This window comes from Acartia tonsa, chromosome 7 (assembly GCF_053477335.1).
Source record: "Acartia tonsa isolate MP-2025a chromosome 7, ASM5347733v1, whole genome shotgun sequence".
Lineage (NCBI taxonomy): Eukaryota > Metazoa > Arthropoda > Copepoda > Calanoida > Acartiidae > Acartia > Acartia tonsa.
In genome coordinates this window covers 6,444,913-6,464,332 of record NC_137266.1, presented here as the reverse complement: position 1 = coordinate 6,464,332, position 19,420 = coordinate 6,444,913, and the positions used below count along the sequence as shown (strand labels likewise).

Below are 19,420 nucleotides of genomic sequence, written 5' to 3'. Positions count from 1 at the left end.
GGGGATTTGAACGCTTCTTAAGGAAGAAATTAATTTGGACTTCTACCCTTTTTCAGCCCAACAAGGTTTCACACCCTCCGGTAAATCTCTGTGTACGATAGATAGATCATCTTTTGCATGGATTTATTATTAATTGGATCTTACACCAGATTTTCATGTACTCTAATAAAGCGAAACTAAATAACGACCCCTATCAAAACTCTTTATCCCATCTCCTCCCTTCCTACTATATGAACGAACTGACCAATAAAGACAATTGTTCTCCTGTCCTAATATCCACGTATATTATACAGCCATTAGATATCTTTTACGTTCTTCATTAAATATTGATAAAAAACTTAAAATGAAATTATTTCAGTGAATTAGAAATAGAATGGATTATTCAACGTTGACAGAAATATATGAGAACGTAACAGGTGAGCTAGCCAGTCTTTTGTAGAAAAGCTACTCTTTATTATACTTTGTTCTTTAATTTAATTTGGGGAAATAAGGATTTTATGTCCACAATATCTAAAGCTACAAAAATTAAGTATGTCCCATTACATTCAGTTATTCGTTGGCGATTTTGGAGACTTTTAATTATATCTTAATTGGATGGCGCTAACTGAAAGTATCTAAACTTTTCCACCGATGATTTTAAACTTTAAAAACGGCAATTTTGTTTATCATATTTTTATGGTGCTTTGCTACTATTGGTTATCATTATATTTTAACAAAGTTTAAATATATATTTAGAAATGACTTATACTATTATGAAAGTTATACTATTTTTGTAATGATACTTTAAAAAAATAAATGTACATATGGAGTACATGAAATATGAACTATTGTACATAATATACATGTTCAGAACAATAATGTGAACGGACTGTTCCTATACTTGATGTACATCCCCAATGATTGCAAAGTTTAAATACTTAATTTAAGAAACCAACCAATTAAAATTCAGTAAAAGTACCCAAAAATGTTAAGCCAACGAATAAGAAAACGTTATTATAAAACTTTTGGGACTACTGCAATAAACAGTCCATTGTCCTCTCTCTCTCTGTAAAGGATCTGTTTATATTGACAATTCAAAACCCTCCAAAATTGTATAGGCAGTTGTCCTCTGATATGTAAATTGAATTATTGGTTATAAACCATAAACCATGGAAGACAATAATTATCTCCGTGGATTAGTTCCGTTATCATTTCGGTAGAAATACTAACTAACATGTTTGATTTAATTCCCCTTCGCATCGCAACAAAAATAATTACCAATAAATTGAAGCTTATTTTGTCTAAATTAGGAACTGACGTCTAAGTGAATGTATTTTTATACGTCACAGATGTACTAAGCTAGATAGTATGTATGCAGGGCTTTAGGATGATAAATATAGAACATCTAGGCCAGGAAAGGAGGAGACATTGATCTGTAAGTTGTACTGGTACCCAAAGTAATATGAATACCAAAAGTATTATGAATACCCAAAAACTTAAAACATACAATTTAGATTTTTCAAGAGTTTAAAGGTTTAATCAAATAAAAATATTATATATATGCTTTTATGCATATTGAAAAATAAATGTTCATATACATTTACTTTATCCATGATAAGAAATATTGTTTTTATACTGAATGAACAATATTTTGATAACTTTTAGTAGATTATTTTAGCCTTCGGTTTTTACTTTTTACTTATTTGAAAATAAGATAGTGGAGGGAGGGGGGGAGGTAGTTTCATAGAATAAGGAGGAATAGAAATGAAAAGCCTAAATATTTCTGGGAAATTTGAAGGAATCTTAGACTTGCGCAGTAAAGACAATAATGATATAGTACAAATTACAATGACTAGTTGGACAAAACTAGAAAAGTTTAATTTGTATCAACATCTAATATAAGAAACATAAGAGCGCAACCTAGTTTTATAATATAAATACTGAGACCAATATTTTTTTGTAAATTTTCTTACATAATTATTTTTTTAAGGCTTAATATGCACATTAAATTCATTTTTAATCCATTGTGAATAGGGAAGAGGAAGCTGGATTCTTGGCTACATGGCTTTTAGTAAATCATTGGAAAAGAAATTTATTTTGAATATTTTTTCTGAATAATTACTGAAATCATGTTATTTACTAACAGCCTTGTAGCCGTTTTGGTCTTTCAAAAGTTCCAATTTTACTTCAGGCTAGCCAGGCAGAATCTTCTACCTGGATTCTATTCTATACTTTATCTTCTTTGGGTAGTTTAGGTTAGGTTGGGTATTATTGGGTAGTCCTGCAAGGTTTAGTTCCTTTAAGAAAATTAGTCTTATTTGATAAAAAATACTCTCATTAAATAGTGAAATAATTAGATGCTTTTTATATTGCCTATAAAAAATAACGTCATGCAATTTAAAGTCTAGATTACCAATTGCAGGCCAGTATACAATATACATTTTAATTGACCAATGGTAGGCCAGTATGACTTTTTTTATAGGCAATATAAAAAGGCGTCAAAAAATTATATAACAATTTTGCTCAGTAATTTTCCTTCCATTATCAAGTCAATATTTGTACAACTATTAATATTATACTTAAACAAAGAAAAGTTATATAATAAAAAAACTTAAGTATTATGCTATATATTGCAGATTTTCTGATCATAGGAAAAATCCTTTAAACTTTCCTAAGGTATCTTTAGAGTTTACTAAGCGCTGTATACATCCCTAACTCCTTTTTGCTTTGATGAGCGACTCATTTTCATGATTATTCTTCATCTTAAATAAAAACTATCTAATAAAAACACATCTTATTATTATAAAGTTATAAGCTTTTTTTCTGCAGCAAAGGATCTCACTAACCGCTGAACCGATATGGTTCTCCTTAACAGTAAAACTTATTATAGGTCCAGGGAAGGTTTTTAACTATTTTTGGGAAGAGTATGTCTACCCTCCCAATTAAAAATGCCCTTCTCCAAGAAAAAATGGGGTGGTGGGTTCGACTTCTCCCCCCCCCCCCCATTTTAATTGCCTTCTAGGGCCGTAGCCACTAGTAATAATGTAATTATTTTGTACTCAAGGAAAGGATTAACAAGATTAGAAAAAAAACATGAAAATTAATTAATCTTGAATAGATAATAAGTTTTCATTATTCTAGATTCTTGCAAAATATTCATCTTCTTTAAAAAAAAATAATTATTAATAATCATCATTTAAATTACCAAGGAGGGTTGGGTCACCATATGTAGACTGCAAATTTTAATGATACTCAAACTTTGATAAACATGTTTATAACTTTATACATTCATCAGCTTAAAAATATTAATTACTTTTTATTAAATCATTATGGTTGCTTTAAATGTAGTGCCCACATTATTAATTTTTATCTAAAGAATGGGTAATTAGAGGCCTCTAGTGGCACTTTAAATGTTTTTTTATAGATAATGCGTTACCTATCTATGTTTTGGTTCAAGTCTCTACAATACCTCGCCATGTTGCGTTCAAGTCTCTTGCATAAACAAAAAAAAATTTGCGATTTCTTTTGGGAGGGTGGTGGTAAACTCCCCCAAAATAGTTATAAACCTTCCCGGGACCTTTGAGAAGCTACCCTATAAAGGAGAACCCCATCGGCTTATTGGTTACCAAGATCCTTTGGTACAAACATGCAAACACAAAGACAAACAGACATCCTGTTACTTTATAATAAGGATTTTACTAAGGTATTTTTTCTAATGTTATTTTTTTTATATTAACATAAAAGTTTAATTTATTTTCGACATAATAGTCATTGCTGCTTATATATTTTGAGGAAAAGAGAATTATAAAAACACAGGACAACTAATTAAATGTTGTATAAGGGTATTATTATAATATTATTCTCTTGTATAGAAAACACAACAGCTACCTTCATTTATATGGAAATACCTACACTGTTAAAAAAATATTCAGTATAAAAAATTCCCATATTTATTGTCCATAAACAGAGAGGGAGGGGACATTAGGATGTTTATTACATTAGTCCCCAAAGTTTATAATAACTTTTACTTATTTGTTGGCTCAACGACTTTGGGGACTTTTAATTTGTTTTGAGTGTTTGGTTCATTTCGTTGAGTATCCAAACATTTCAACTAATACTACATTCTACAGAACGGGTAATTTTGTATTTCAACATTGGGAATGAAAATAAATTTGTCGTCCATTGTCTTATCCCTTTAGATTCTAGGGTCATCAATAATACTACTAAATTTTTTGTTTGGTAGAAGATTGACAATTAAACTAATAATTTTTCAACACATTGCCATATGAAGACTTAAATTTTCCCTCCATTTAATTTTTAAATTGTCTTTCCAAAAAATGATGTTTGATCATATCTCTTTAATAAAATTGTTTACTTGTAAAGTTTTTAAGATAAAAAAGTTTCAAAATAATAAAACTTTTTATAAATTTTTGTTATCGTAAACAAAACAAAATATTTTGATCTGGAAAATAAGTGATGTACTATTTATGTAATTTTATTTTGTTTTTCATTACAGTGGAAAAGTAATGTTTATGATATAAAGAATTTTTTTATATAATTTTAAAACTGGCTCTCACATATCTACTAATTCCACCCATATTGATAAAATTTAGTACTATGAAATGATTAATAATTTTTTTTATTTATTTTATTGAAAATACTTTTATTCTAAGGGTAAATTATCTATTTATGAAAGTATCTTTAGAAAAAAAACTATGTAAGTAACTATATAGTATTTGTTGGAATATATTCTGCTATAAAGGTCATTATATTTTTTTTACAAAGGAAAAACATTTACTTAAATTCATTATATGTCATTTTGACTGTCAATAATGCTTTGATCTCTTTAGTAGATTTTTGTTCTTTGGTTAGGAATTGAATTCTGATTTTAAAAATTCAATAAATTTGTTTGCTAATTAAGCATCTACAAAATAACCTCGTCAGTCCATTTTTTTCAGCTTTTTCTTGATATCTTATGTATGTACTTATGTATGTTTTCATCCTTGTTTAACATTTCTTTTGTTTCTAGATCATGAAGGTATAGATCCCAGAGATTTATATGATGAAGAAGAACTTGGACATTGTGAAGTTATCCCTGACATTGCAACTATCAAGGTAAACATAATTCGGATCATATGAAGAAAATGAAGTCATTCCTAAAAGGGACAGATATCTTCTTCCTTGGGTATAGGAAGGCTATTTCCTTTCCTTTTCCTTACAAATTATCAGTAAGGAAGGTGATTTCTGTCCACTATCTTACAAATTCTCACTAAAGGAAGGTGACCTCTGTCCACCATCTTACAAATTCTTCCTAATTCTTAGAAATTCTTCCTTTTCCTCACCAGTATAACCATGTTTAATAAATCTACCTTATTCCCCCAAATTCTTACTTATTCTCAGAAATTCTACCTTAGATGATTTTTGTCCTTTTTGGAAGGGAATTTCTGTCCTTTTTAGGAATGACTTCACTTCCTTCATATGATCCCATAATTTTTAAGTTCACAAAGTCTAAAGTTCAAAAAGATGTGACATCAAGTAAAACAATTTAGAAGCCTTGATGATGAAACAATTGTTGTAAAACATAAAAATACACTGATATCATGCATAATGTAAAAATGTTTTATCTTATTGAAATATTTTCATTGCTTATATATACAAAATTCTACCCCCCATTTATAAAAATTCCTACTTCTGAAACAAAATTTGACAAATATAAAACCTTTTCTTTACCTTGTATCTTTAACACAAATGGGATTGATTAATAATTTTATTTTAGACCTGGAAATTCTGGTTATCTGGAGTTTTGACAGTATTAACTGGATCCCTGGGTCTAACTGGCAACACCATTAGCCTGTGGATTCTCTGTAAAAGGTTTGTAATTTTAAAAAAGTTTAATTTTGTTTTAATATCTGAATATTATGCAGTATAGAAGGTACAATTTGAAGTTTATTACATTGCAGCTACTCTATGTTAAAGTCAATTTAACTATTTAGTTAATAAAAAAAAATCTGCTAAAACAGCAGTCAGATGTAAGATAAAGGTATTGAAACAGCAAAAAATTACTTTTATTTTAATTCCCCCCCCAAAAAAAGAGTTTAAGCGTACAACCATTATTTGCATTGTCTTGTTGATAGCTCATAGCCAGTGCTCTATACGTTTCAAAGTTACATAATTTAGTTATTGATGCTGCTCTAACTATATATAATTATTCTTGTTTTATTAACGTAGAAAATTTACAGAAAACGTCAGAACAACATGCATGCAAAAAAATTGACATTTTTATTATGAAAAAATATTTGTATTTTTTGCGCTTTGAGTCTTAGTTTTAGAAATGGCAAAATCTATAACAAGTTCATGTTAAAATCAATGTTGATTTAAATGTTCTTTGAAGAAAAATGCTTGCTAGATTGGATTAAATTTTTTAAAAATATTATATTACAAATTTATTAAGAGCAGCTACATTGTCTAGAAAAACTAATGAAAAGTGCAATGACTGATTTTATCATTCTCTTTTCTCACACATTTCTTAATATAGATGTATCCAAATTAAAAATATGTTTGATTAGAAGAATAGATATTCCTAAAAACAATTGTAAAACATTCTTTGATGAAGGGAATATAATTTTTTTTATGAAATCTTAAATATGCTCAAAGGTTGGTTCTTGAAAAGATGAAATCATTTATTTTGTGGTCCAATTACTGTATTCTCTGCTTTTATTTTTTTTACCCATTTATTTTTAAGATTATTTGTCTCACTTTACCTGATGTAACATTCATTTCTGTTCTTAATCAAAAGCATTAATTAAACTTCCAAAACTTTATATTCTTTTTTTTTATGAAGATGATTAAAGTTCCTTCACAGATTATGACGTCATAGGATAAAATAACTAATGAGAGGCCAGCATAAATTTTACCATTGGTCAATAACAGTGTATATTGGCCTCTCATAGGCTATTCTATCGTATGACGTCATAATCTTTGGAGTGACTTTAATCATCTTTTTTTTTATATTCTATCTTCTTTTAGTGTCGCAGCTACTACACAATTATTGGCTATCCGTTCGTGTAAACAAAATAAATGACTATAACCTCGCAAAATTGACATCGAATACATGGATATTGTGAGAGATTCTTGCATACCCTGATAAAATGTTTCTCCCAGTTTGCTAATATAACGAACCCCATCCCGTTCATCTTTCTGACTTTACCACATAACATTATCTGACCTTTGATGAACGTATTGACCAATGTATGAGGACTATATTAGCAACCTAAATTAAAGACAAAATTCCCCTCTGGCATAATATCAACGTTTTCTATATCAATTTCTCAAAAGGCAATGGCAAAATTTCAAATTTTTCCAATTAACAAATGTTTATCTATTTGCAATACCTAACCTACCTGTGACTTTGTTGTTTATGGAATTGCTGCGCTTATTTTTTATGTGGATATATATATTCTTTCATTTTTATCTTAATCAGGGTCAAAAGGTTCTTTTTTAATTTGTGTTATTCACAAAATTAGAAAAAAAAGGTATATAAATAGATTCTGTTTAATTACGCAAAAATTATTTGGTCTCTTTTTAAACCAAATAATGTTTATGATTATACCTTTTTACTTCTTTGTTTTTTTGGTAGATAATAGGATTTTAAACTAATGAAATTCCTTTTAAGGTCTATGCGGAACATATTCAACATGCTTTTAATCACACTCTGCTTTGCTGATACAATTTTTATAATCAGGTAAAAATAATATTTAGTAAAATTACTTACCTACACACCCTTATTAACCTTTAATATTTACATAATAAACCTTTTTAAGTTTAATTATTTATAAGCTGAGGAAAACTGTACAGAAAAATAACATTGTATTTTAAATATTTAATGGATATTTAATGTCTACTTAACCCTTAACAGTCGGGCCCCTTGCCGCACCTTAATCAGTCGGGGGGGGGGGGGACGTTCAACGCCCCCCCATATTATCTCAGTTCCTATTAGAGCTAGAGGGCTAAATTTTTTTGTACAAGTCCCCTGTGTTATGATGAATTTCCGACCTTAACCCTTAACAGTCGGGCCCCTTGCAGCACCTTAATCAGTCGGGGGGGGGGGGGGGGCGTTCTACGCCCCCCCATATTATCTCAGTTCCTATTAGAGCTAGAGGGCTAAATTTTTTTTGTACAAGTCCCCTGTGTTATGATGAATTTCCGACCTTAAGTAAGTCAAAGTCAATTTTCGCTTCCTTCACCCTATTATTTAACAACCTTTGTTTTTAGGTCCTTTTTTACTTAAAAATTTCAAACGGCTGTAATTTTCTTATTTTTGAAGCTAGAAGAACAATTCTTTTTGCAGAAAATGTTTATCTTTATGTAAATTTTATATTTGAAATGTCAAAATATATATTTCAGCGGCCGCAGCTGTACTTGGCAGCTGCCAGCCGCCGCAGTCGGCGGTCGGCGGGAAAACGGCGGTAAATCTTTATGAAATTTTAATACGTTATGTAGACATGTAAGAAAAGCTTAAGTTTAAAATTTGAAGTCTCTAGGTCAAAAATTGAGGCCACAGGAGCCTTTTAAAGATTTCTGGAGACCTGGAGGATCAGGACCTGCAGGATCATACCTGGAACCTGAAATTGACTTGAACACCTGTATTTCATATAAGGATGTACTACTAGAGGATATTTTAGTATTTTGGCAAGATAAAATACTTTGTTTAAGTCAAAAAAATATTTTTGCTCTTTACCTGGATGACCCTGCCAGGTTTGCTGGCATCCTGTGCCCGCCAGGATGAAGATATTCAAAAAATTCCAACTCTCAGTTATGTGTCATACCCAAACTTAAAAAGTCACGCAGTTTGGGCTCTTTATCTTTCACACACAGAAAATGAGATAGAAAAAACCAGATGGGGGGGCGTTCAACGCCCCCCCCCCCCGACCGTTAAGGGTTAACTTTAAAATAGCATTTGCTTCTTTTCCTCATTTTCACTTTCATGATTTTGTCAGGGATACAAAGGGATAAGATAATGACCAATAAATTTATGTAAATCCCTTATGATGAAACGCAAAAATACCCCTTCTGTAGATTAAACGATTGAACACCTAACTTAGTGAATCAACAAATCACAATTAACTAGAGTCCTGAAACTATGTTAAGCTGATGAATAAGAAAACATTATTATTAATCTTTGGGGACTAGTTTAATAACAGCCCTCTCTGTTTTTTTTTGTACATTTTTAAGGAAGCTTCTTAAATTTGAAAGGTTACTGTATAGTGTATACTATTTCATTAATATTATTGATTTTTTAAAATGTTAAAATTTATATTTTTTAGTAACTTAGCACAGACCCCAAGATTTTTAGCTCAAGACTTATCCATCCTCAGATCTTTCTATCCAGTTATTGATACTGGGATCCAGCTAGGTAACAAGTTAAACATTATTTCCCATCTTTTTAAAAGTAACAGGATGTTTGTAAGTCTGTGTTTTCCGAAATATCTCGTCTACCGCTGACCTGACATGGTTCTCTTTTGCACTGTATGTATAACCATTAACTATTTTGGGGGAGCGTGCTATAACTTTCTAAAAAATTTAACCTTGAAAAAAATCTTTCTAATGTGGTATTCGGCAACCGTGAGCCATGCCTATGGCACCCCTGACCGGGGTTCGGGGAAGGGCCAAAGGCCCTCCCCCGAGTCCTGGGGAAGGGGTCTGCCGACCCCCTCCCTATGCCTAAAATTAATGATTGAATCTGACAGCCTTATTATGGTTAAGCTGTATTGTTAATTCCCCCCACCCTTCCCAAGGATGGGGGATCATTATTGCCCAAACTGACTATTGTATATGTATTATATTGCTTTTATTTATGATTATTTATTCCTATCTGTGTAGCTATTGTTTGTTGTATATAACTTTAGTAATCCTTAGACCTTCAATAAAGGAACAACTGAATAGATGCTGTTTATTATTTAGTGATTGCTAGAGAAGCGTAGCTTCTCTATAGTATAGGTGTCCACGTCTGTTCACACTGCCGTAGTCATTTTGAACTCTGGTGTCTGCCATTTATCCTAGGCGGATACCACAACTTTTGGTGACAGCTGTGTGAGATTACGGCAAACCACAAGTGTAGAGCAGACGCGCAGCTGAGGCTACTCCCAGCAGTGAAACTGGCAAAACTGACACAAGCAACCTGAATTACCCACCCTGGATAGCAAGGTCTAACTCTGCATCCGGCAGTTGTGGAAGCGAAACAGCGAAACTTGACGGAGAACCGCGAGAAGCGCCGACATCTAACGGAGAATTGAGCGCTCAAGGGCTGAAACAGGCCTGCGGACGGGCTGAAACAGGCCAACTAAGTGCAAACGGCTGAAAATAGGCCAACATTTACTGCAAGAGATAGCAGGATTCGAACCAGCGGCGCTGCAGGACGGGACATTCCCTGCCGCCATCAGCCGGATTCGGATACACGGCGCTGCAGGACGGGACATTCCCTGCCGCCGACAGACTGAAACAAGCCAAGGATTCGAACCAGCGGCGCCGCAGGACGGGACATTCCCTGCCGCCACCAGCCGGATTCGGATACACGGCGCTGCAGGACGGGACATTCCCTGCCGCCGATAGGCTGGAACACGCCAAATAGCTGCGAGCTGCGAGCCAACATACGAGTGTAGTGTACCAAGCAGAGGAAACTACGTCAACTCCAAGTATCCTGAGAGGCTACAGCGCAGCCACCCATCTAGAAAAAGCAGATATTATATCACATTGTAGGGATTACCACCCTAGTGTGATGGCTGAACAATAGATTTATGAGCAAAGATTGGTAAACAATTTGTTGTGTATTGTGATAAAAACTAAAAATAGAACAGGCTTGGTAAGCAAATCTGTTATGTATTGTGATAAGGCCAAAAATAGAATCTAGATGTAATATAACAATGCATTGATAAACAATCTAACCACCCAAGCCTCCAGCACAACAAATACACCCCTTATTCCAGAGGAAAGAGAGGGGCCCATCATCCATTGAAGAAAATACAATCAAGGTGACATAACAATAAGCCCAGGATTAAGGAGAAAGGGCACCATTACCTCACCACACAGTTACCTCAAACCCACAGCACTCCCCCTTCCCCACAGGGGGAACGGACGGTTTTACCCCGTCCCCTCACGCGCTTCCCCCCTCCTACCCACACTTGACTAAGTCCGCCCACGGTGTGGAGCTAGCGACCGGGAGAACGGAGCGCCATTTACGGGTCGCGCGACAGAGTTCGGTACATATCACAAAATTCAACGGACAAAGCGGACCAATGAGAGAGCGAGTTGAGGGATAAGTGCGAGTTTTACCTGTGTGCGCGGATTTGACGGTGCGTAAGCGCGCTGCAAGGAAAGGATATTTCACGCACACACACACACACAGGAGCGGAGCTACTCCATAGCATCTAACAGAGATATTTTTAGAAAATAAGAATTACAAGCTTCTCCCTCCTATCTATAGTGTGATAAAGGAAACCCCAATCAGTTCCTGACAGCAGTTCAGACCCTCAACAGCTATCTACCCCTACCAGCCTACTCTACAAACTCAGAAAAACAACTAGTGACAAGTACATCTAAGTTATATCTTTGTAGTTAAACTACCAACCTAGTGATAAACATTGTTGGCTGCTAGGCTAGAAAGCCTCAAGTGTAAACCATTTTTAATATTGACGTATAACTTTGTTTCCCGCTGCTGAACTGTTGACCCGATGGAGCAGCCGCAAGCGCCAGGAGGCGACCAAGCCCAAGGATGGCTCCAGGATGACCCCCAGCCGGCTCCAGCGGAGTACCGCAAGCTGATGCTGAGTAACCTGCCGGAGTATAGAGGACCGCCCAAGCAATCCTGGAGTTCCCACATCCGCAGACTCGAGATGTCATGGGCGGCTTACCGCGTGCCACCCCATGACACCCTCAACCGCCACAACGCCCTTTTACTGTCACTGGTAGGGCAAGCGGCGGAAATGGCTTCTCATCTGTTTGGCGAGGCAGGCCAAGCCTTGACATACGAACAAGTCAAGGCCGAGTGTGAAATGTTATTTCGTCCAGCCTTTGAATCCCAGACTTTGAAGCAAGCCTTCAGGGATTACAGGCAACACTCGACAGAACCTATACAAGCATACATATCCACAAAGTGTGCCTTGTATAGGGAGGCCTACAGCCATGAGGATCTCGAGTTATTAATCGATGAATTAAATCGTGGCATTCGTAACGCTAATGTGAAACGTGAAATGATGAGTCATGAGATCGCCTCTGTACCTGAGTACACGAGGCGAGCCATGTTCACCGTCACCATGATTACCAAGCAGCTGAAGGAGGGTGTGTGCCTAGTGGACGCCACCGACGGGCTCACGGGATCAGCCAGCGTCCAGTTGCCCAACTACGACGAGTCGGAGCCAATGGAGATTGGCGCCTTGGCTCCGGGTCTCCACCAGATGGGGAAGGTCGCCCCAGATGACAAGACTTCAGGCCGCTGTTTCCGCTGCCAAGGGAAAGGCCACCGAGCCCGAGACTGTCCGACGCCTATGGAAGTCAGCCTAGAGGAGAGACGCACCCAGCCACGCCGTGACCGTCCTGCCAAGTGCGAGCGTTGCCACTATGCTGGCCATACGGCGGCCGAGTGCAGAGCCGACTGGGACCAGGTAGCCGGCCGGAGGCACACTGCAGACAAGGGCGCTCCCCCAGGAAAGCCCAGCAGAGTAGCCCACATGGAAGGGAGCGCGCCCCCAGCACCACCGCAGCAAGCAGCCGCCCCCAACGCAGCGGGCCGAGCCGACGGAATGCCGCAGTTTGGAACCGTCCCAGCTAGAATCAACGTACTGGGAGGCGCGGCTGAACCCAACCGGGTTGGCCTGGGCTTCAGCCTCAACCACCTGGGGCCGGAGTTTGTGCAGCCCAACAACATTGCCGAGCCAGAAGTTCTGAGGCCCCAGCCCTTTAGCCTAAACATGATGGGGCCTGCCCGACCGAGCCTACCCAGCAAGAGTGGAGGGGCGCTACCCAGCGTCACTGAGACGGTGTACGGAGAGGCCCTGGCGGCCGTTGAACGAGAGAGGCAGGAGGCGCTAGCCAGCGCATCAGAGTCGATGTATGGGGCGCCACCCGGCACCGCCACCTGCGATGACTGGGGGGTGCTATCCAGCGCCTCCACCCTGGTGCCTGGGGCGACAACCGTCGCCGCCACCGAGATACCTGGATCCTGGAACGAGCCAGCAGTCCCAGAGGAAGGGGTGACACCCGTCACCCCCAGTCAGCCAGCGCCACCAGCCTGTAGGGAGAGCCCAGCCATACACCATCCAGCGCCCCCTGCCAGCCGAGGGAACCCAGCTGCCCAGCACTTCCAGTCGAGCCAGGATAAGTTAAATTTAACAAATGTATTGTATCCAAATTATTGTAAACCCCCAACCTTGCCTGTGCCTCCTGCACCAGAGGCTGGGGAGATTGAAATTTGGGGATATAAGGACTTGCCTGTGCCACATGCACCTGAGTTCCTAGGGCAGGGGAGGGACGTGAGTCAGGGCGAGCCTGTGCCACACGCACTTCAGCCCCATGCCACTGGGCATGCCATGGACAAGGGAAGGGACCCTTTGGGGCTAGGGGAGCCGACACCCAGGCAGGCGCCAGTCGCCTGTCAGTCTGTCATTGGGGAGGGTATCGGGGTGCCCCGGACACACAAAGATAACGCTGAATGGAAATTTGTATCTAGCCAGGAGCAGCCCAGCCGTGTCCAGCCCCAAGATTCAGCCGTGACCCGAGCCGAAGATCCCCAGCCGCGTGCGCGAGGTAGATGGCTGTCTGGTAGCTTCTCACACTGGTGGATGGTTCTGTGGGGACTACTGCTGGCAGCCGTGTGGCCTACAACTAGCTACGTCCTGGTAGGGTGGGACTGCGCCAACCCCACCCACGTCACCGCCTACAATAAGGAGAAGATGTGTAGCACGGAACCGCTACACCAGGAGGTGCCCCTGGGCCATGAAGTACATGTCCTGCAGCAAGTCAAGATTAGGGAAACAACAGGATACAGTTGTCAGCTCACCGTGTCCCAGTGGACATTCAGGTGTGGGGTATGGGGTCACCTCAAGGTGACCTCGGTCCCCACCCTCATGAGGCCAACCAAGATTGATCCAGAAACGTGCCGAGACCTGGCCAGGAACCGCGTCTACACGCTGCCAGGCAAGACCCAGCCACTGACGTTCCAGCTGAACCATCCCCTGTTCTTCACCCTCGACATGGTGGGCGCCTTGGTCAACAGCCCTGAGGGGGTGGGTTGTGAAGGGGAGGACGTCCACTTCGAGGGCCAGCTGTACCGCAATGAATTAGTGCTCCAGGAACGACGGATGCTGGTCAAGGAAGAGACCTACGTAGTAGAGGATGGACGGGTGGAGTCCCAATCCGACCACCTGACCCTAGAATGTCCCCATTCTGAGCTGTCTTGCATCACTGGGGAAGCAACCTACGTGTGGGACCACCTGGGGAGAGATTGCCCCTTGAGGCTGATCCGCAGCCTCCAGCCTAGCATAGTGATGGATGCGTTCCTGGTTGACCATCAAGCCCAGTTCTTCATCAACATGACCACCCCCACCTCAATAGTGAACTGCGACTTTGAGGCCCATGCCACCAACCACCCAGAATTGTTCATGGCAGCTGACCCGGCCGCGGCAGCGCTGCCCAGAGTATCGGCCAGGGATGTGGATGTCCCCCTGCAGGCCCAGATACATGCAGGCTACATTGGATTTACCCTGGAGACACGCATGAAAAGCACAGCGGCAGAAGAAGTAGCAGCCAATTGCTGGAAGCTCCAGCAACTAGACCCGGCCCACCCGGTGCGTGTCCAGGGGAGCACGTTCTCTGTGCTGAGGGGAGATGTCCTGCTCCAGCTTACCTGCCAACGCAACAAATATGTTGTCCGTGAAAGCAATGAATGTTGGGACAAAGTACCAGTGGAACCCACAGGATTTGTAGACGCCGTGACACGGGTGTATAGCGGCCATGCCACCAAGATTCCCTGCTCCTCCACCTACCCCCTGACTGTGCACGCGGAGGAAGCCTGGATAGAGCTAACCCCCGCACCTAAGAAGAGGCCACCCCCGCTGGATACGCCCAAGCAGCTGCTGACAGAACCCTTGGATGACTTTAGTTCGGGAGGCTTGTATTCGCAGGCTGAGCTGAGCGACTGGCAGCAGCTGCTAGCGTTCCCAGCGTATAAAGCCGCCATGCTGACCGGCCTGTCCTATGGCTCATGCGTTCAGCAAGGTAGCAAGGTAGGCCACCGGAGACCATGGGACCGTGTCCTACAATATCGACCGACTGGCGGAGGAAGGAGAGGCCGCCCTGGATGTCTGGGCTGGGTTCAGACAAGCTATTCATGAGTGGGGAGATGGCGCAGCCATACTGTGTTTGCTGTTGTTGATCCTCAAACTGCTGGGGGATCTGACCATCATTTCCCTGGCAGCCGCACAAGGAGGTGTACGGGCCGCCATGAATGCGATGTCACAAGTGTTCCTGTACCACCCAACCTTGTACAGGAAGGCCTTGGCCAGAGCCCGGCTCACCCATGCCAAGTCCCGGGACTTTTCAGTAGACTGGGATGCCATTCCCATCGGCCGGGAAGCCGCCGAGGAAATGGTGTCCATGCAATCAGCCGATAGCGGGCATGACCGCCCAGGCAGGCCTGGACCGCCCTCTGGAAGACCCCGCGGCCCCTCGGGAGGCCAGGCTGCCGCTCCGACGGTCAACTTGGCAGCCAGTGCCCCAGCCGCTGCCAACAACAACCAGAATGCCCCGCTGCTGACCGGCCCCGCAGCAGCTGTGCCCCACGCCAACCTGACACCTGCCGGCGCCGAGCTACGTGTCCAACCAAAGCCAGCCTCTACCTTCTATCCCACGTTGGGAGCCCATCAGCCCTGAAAATCACCACTAGGATTCCATTGAATCATTATCATTTGTATATATATCTTAGCCCTAAGGAGCGGGCCGAAGGCCTCAACCACTGTCGGAAGTCTGGCAGGGAGACCCCCTCCCAGCCTTCCGAGGGGAGAGTTGTGGTATTCGGCAACCGTGAGCCATGCCTATGGCACCCCTGACCGGGGTTCGGGGAAGGGCCAAAGGCCCTCCCCCGAGTCCTGGGGAAGGGGTCTGCCGACCCCCTCCCTATGCCTAAAATTAATGATTGAATCTGACAGCCTTATTATGGTTAAGCTGTATTGTTAATTCCCCCCACCCTTCCCAGGGATGGGGGATCATTATTGCCCAAACTGACTATTGTATATGTATTATATTGCTTTTATTTATGATTATTTATTCCTATCTGTGTAGCTATTGTTTGTTGTATATAACTTTAGTAATCCTTAGACCTTCAATAAAGGAACAACTGAATAGATGCTGTTTATTATTTAGTGATTGCTAGAGAAGCGTAGCTTCTCTATAGTATAGGTGTCCACGTCTGTTCACACTGCCGTAGTCATTTTGAACTCTGGTGTCTGCCATTTATCCTAGGCGGATACCACACTAACACCAAAATTCAAAATTAGGAAGATCGACTCCACCTCATCCATCTCGATGCCTCTAGGGGCGATTATCAACATTTGATAACAGACGTCGTCCTAAGTTCATTTTTTCAATTTTTTTCCTACTTTCCATTCTTGAAAAATTTAAACTAAAAACATTAAAAAACATGTAATCAACAAAATTCCACCAAAATAATAAACCCTTTCTTAAATATATAATAGTTTTCTATTCTGAAAATAGGAAAACCAAATATCTTTGTTGATTTTTCTTTGAAAAAAAAAAATATTTTCTTAAGAAGTAAATTAGTAAAAGTAAGTTCTGAAGATTTTTTTCACAATTGAATTATTTATTTAATCATCAAATTTATCCAAATAATTCCTAAAATTGTTGGTACTTAAAATTATTTTCTTAGCGAAGTTAATATAAAACTGAAAAGAGAAAATAATCAACAGTTTTAATTACTTACTTATCTAAAGTTAACAACTATAGAGCCTTATTTTTTTTGTTTAATAAAAAGACATGATAATTTTCATTAACTATATAGTTCTTTACTCTTAAACTTGCTTCAACGTAACATTAACTCCGCAAATATTGTATATTTAGTGATGTTGTCATCCTTGTTTTATTTTACTTGAAAGATTTTTTAATTTATTAATATTATTTCGATGGCCATTATTTTTTTTTTCTTTCAAGTTGTTATGGAAAATAAGATATAAAAAACGGATACTCTAAATATTTAGAATCATAATTGGTAGTGACGAAATAACAGTCTTTTATTTAAATTCTAATAGTATTTAACTAAATATTTAAAATATCTATACCATAGAATTGGCACTTGGTGTTATAATTGTTTTATAAAAATAATTAAAAATAATATATCCAAGAAAAATCACTTAAAATAATTGTATCATTCCAATTTCTCACTAAAATGCATTTTTTGCGTTGGAAGTCAGAAGTTTTATCAGTGATAGAAACAAATATTTGAACATTTTAAATTCAAACACTTTATGATTAAATGTATGTTTGACAACTTACAAAATCACTTATAGCTCGTTCAACAAAGGCTTTAGAATATAGATTCCATATTTTTAAAACAACAATAGTTCAATTATATTGAATTGAATAATTTTTTTATCAAATCTAATTTAGATTTATTAATTGATGTCCTTATTCCAATTAGAGTTCTTTTGCTAATTAATCTTTTCCTTCTCTTTTTCATCTAATATTAGATTGTGCAAATTGTCAAAAAAACAAGAAAATTAATTTTCAACACAGATGAAGCATTTTGGAGTTTATTGGTGTTAAAATTTAGGAATGAATAATAAATTAATCAATGATAAAAGAACAGACTAAATTTTAGCCAAGTGGACAAATTCTTGTAAACTTAAACATTCATAAATAAAATAACATAGGGTTCGGCAGCAGCCAATAATTGTTGACTGACAGTTGCCCATATTTATCTTGTAATTGCTACAATTGTAAAATTTAGTCTTCAGTCGGTCGAATTGTTTAACTTTCAGTAAAATTGACTTTCTTTTTATGGCAGCTGTACATTGTTTGTGAAAGGTTTTAGATAGTTCGTTTTGGTCACTACCGAAGTTTAGTTTTTAAAAATTGTATAATGACGAATATTTTCAATTTTAGAGTAACTTAGCGAATGAAACATTTCACAAATGCACAAAAAGACTATTCAAAACAGGATTCTAAGTTCAAAGGGCAAACGTTTGCCTACGATGAATACCAATTTGTATAGTACTAGATTTTTTTGCAGATTTTCAAAATGAAAATCATGCAATGCAATTTTAAAGAAATTTTTTCATTTCATATGCATAATAGTTCAATATATGAATACATTTTTTACGCAGATTGACCTATCCTACCCTCAAAGATATAAAAATCTGCATGATACCAAATTAAAGCTTCTATAAAAGGGAAAACAAAGAGATACATAGACATACCATGTTTCTTTTACCCTTTACCTTGTTTTGTCCAATGATTTTTATTTGATATATTACATGCATGATAAAATATTTATGAATCTCAGATAAAAAAAATCTGTATGGACAGGTACAGTGTGTCCCACAAATATTAATCTTAAACGAACAATATCATTTACCCTTAAAATAATCATATTTTTTACTACATTTCATTTCAGTTTTTTGATTAGAAAATAAAACTTTGGAGTGGGTATAAAATAATAGATAAAGTGACTCAGCTTTTTGAAAAAAGAATACTTATCGGGCAGGACAGGGGCGTCCAAGCTTTGGACGTCCCTTTGGACGTCTATGGGGCATGAGGTTATCGAGATCTATGCTAAAGACATACGGAGAGACATATAAACGTTACTTATTTTTACTATAAAACAATAGCCTACTAAAAATTTTAGTGACACCATATACCTTAATATTTATGTGTACTTTAAAAAAGTGATACATCAAAGGAAAATGTTTTTTTTAAATATTTTAATTACTATTTCAAGCTATGATAATTAGAAGTGGAAAAGTGTATTAAATGTTTTGGGTCATGGAAAGAAAACGAAGTTGCGGGTTTCGTCGCATTATCACAGTAGCTTTTAAAACTTTATAGGATACGTTAAATAGGCCCCGCAGGATTATAGCCTCCCGCAGGGGCTAGAAATAGATGAAAAGCTTCTGTGAAAATACGACGAAACCCGAAACTTCGTTTTCTTTCCATGATCCAATATTTTTTTTATTCTTATGCCACTATCCCTGACTTTAATGATATTATATTATTGGTTGCATGATAAAGAAATTACATGGTATACAACATATATGATCATCATAGTTTTACTTTACTAAAATAAAATATTCATATCTTATTTTATGAATGAATCATTCCTTACCAAATTTTTAGTATAATAATTCTATTTAACTATGATCTTTCATTCTAACTCTAATGC

General features: G+C 38.4%; 1 protein-coding gene across 1 annotated transcript in view; it reads left to right on the top strand.

The window, feature by feature from the left end:
• The first annotated feature begins 362 nt into the window (after nt 1-362).
• Nucleotides 363-19,420, top strand: part of LOC145324076 (FMRFamide receptor-like) — a 35,916-nt gene continuing 16,858 nt past the window's right edge. Inside the window, exons 1-5 of the mRNA XM_080166701.1 lie at nt 363-416; nt 5,009-5,094; nt 5,756-5,850; nt 7,652-7,720; nt 9,303-9,391. Of these exons, the coding sequence (XP_080022827.1) occupies nt 374-416; nt 5,009-5,094; nt 5,756-5,850; nt 7,652-7,720; nt 9,303-9,391 (382 nt within the window). The 5' untranslated portion in view covers nt 363-373. The remainder of the gene's footprint in view (nt 417-5,008; nt 5,095-5,755; nt 5,851-7,651; nt 7,721-9,302; nt 9,392-19,420) is intronic.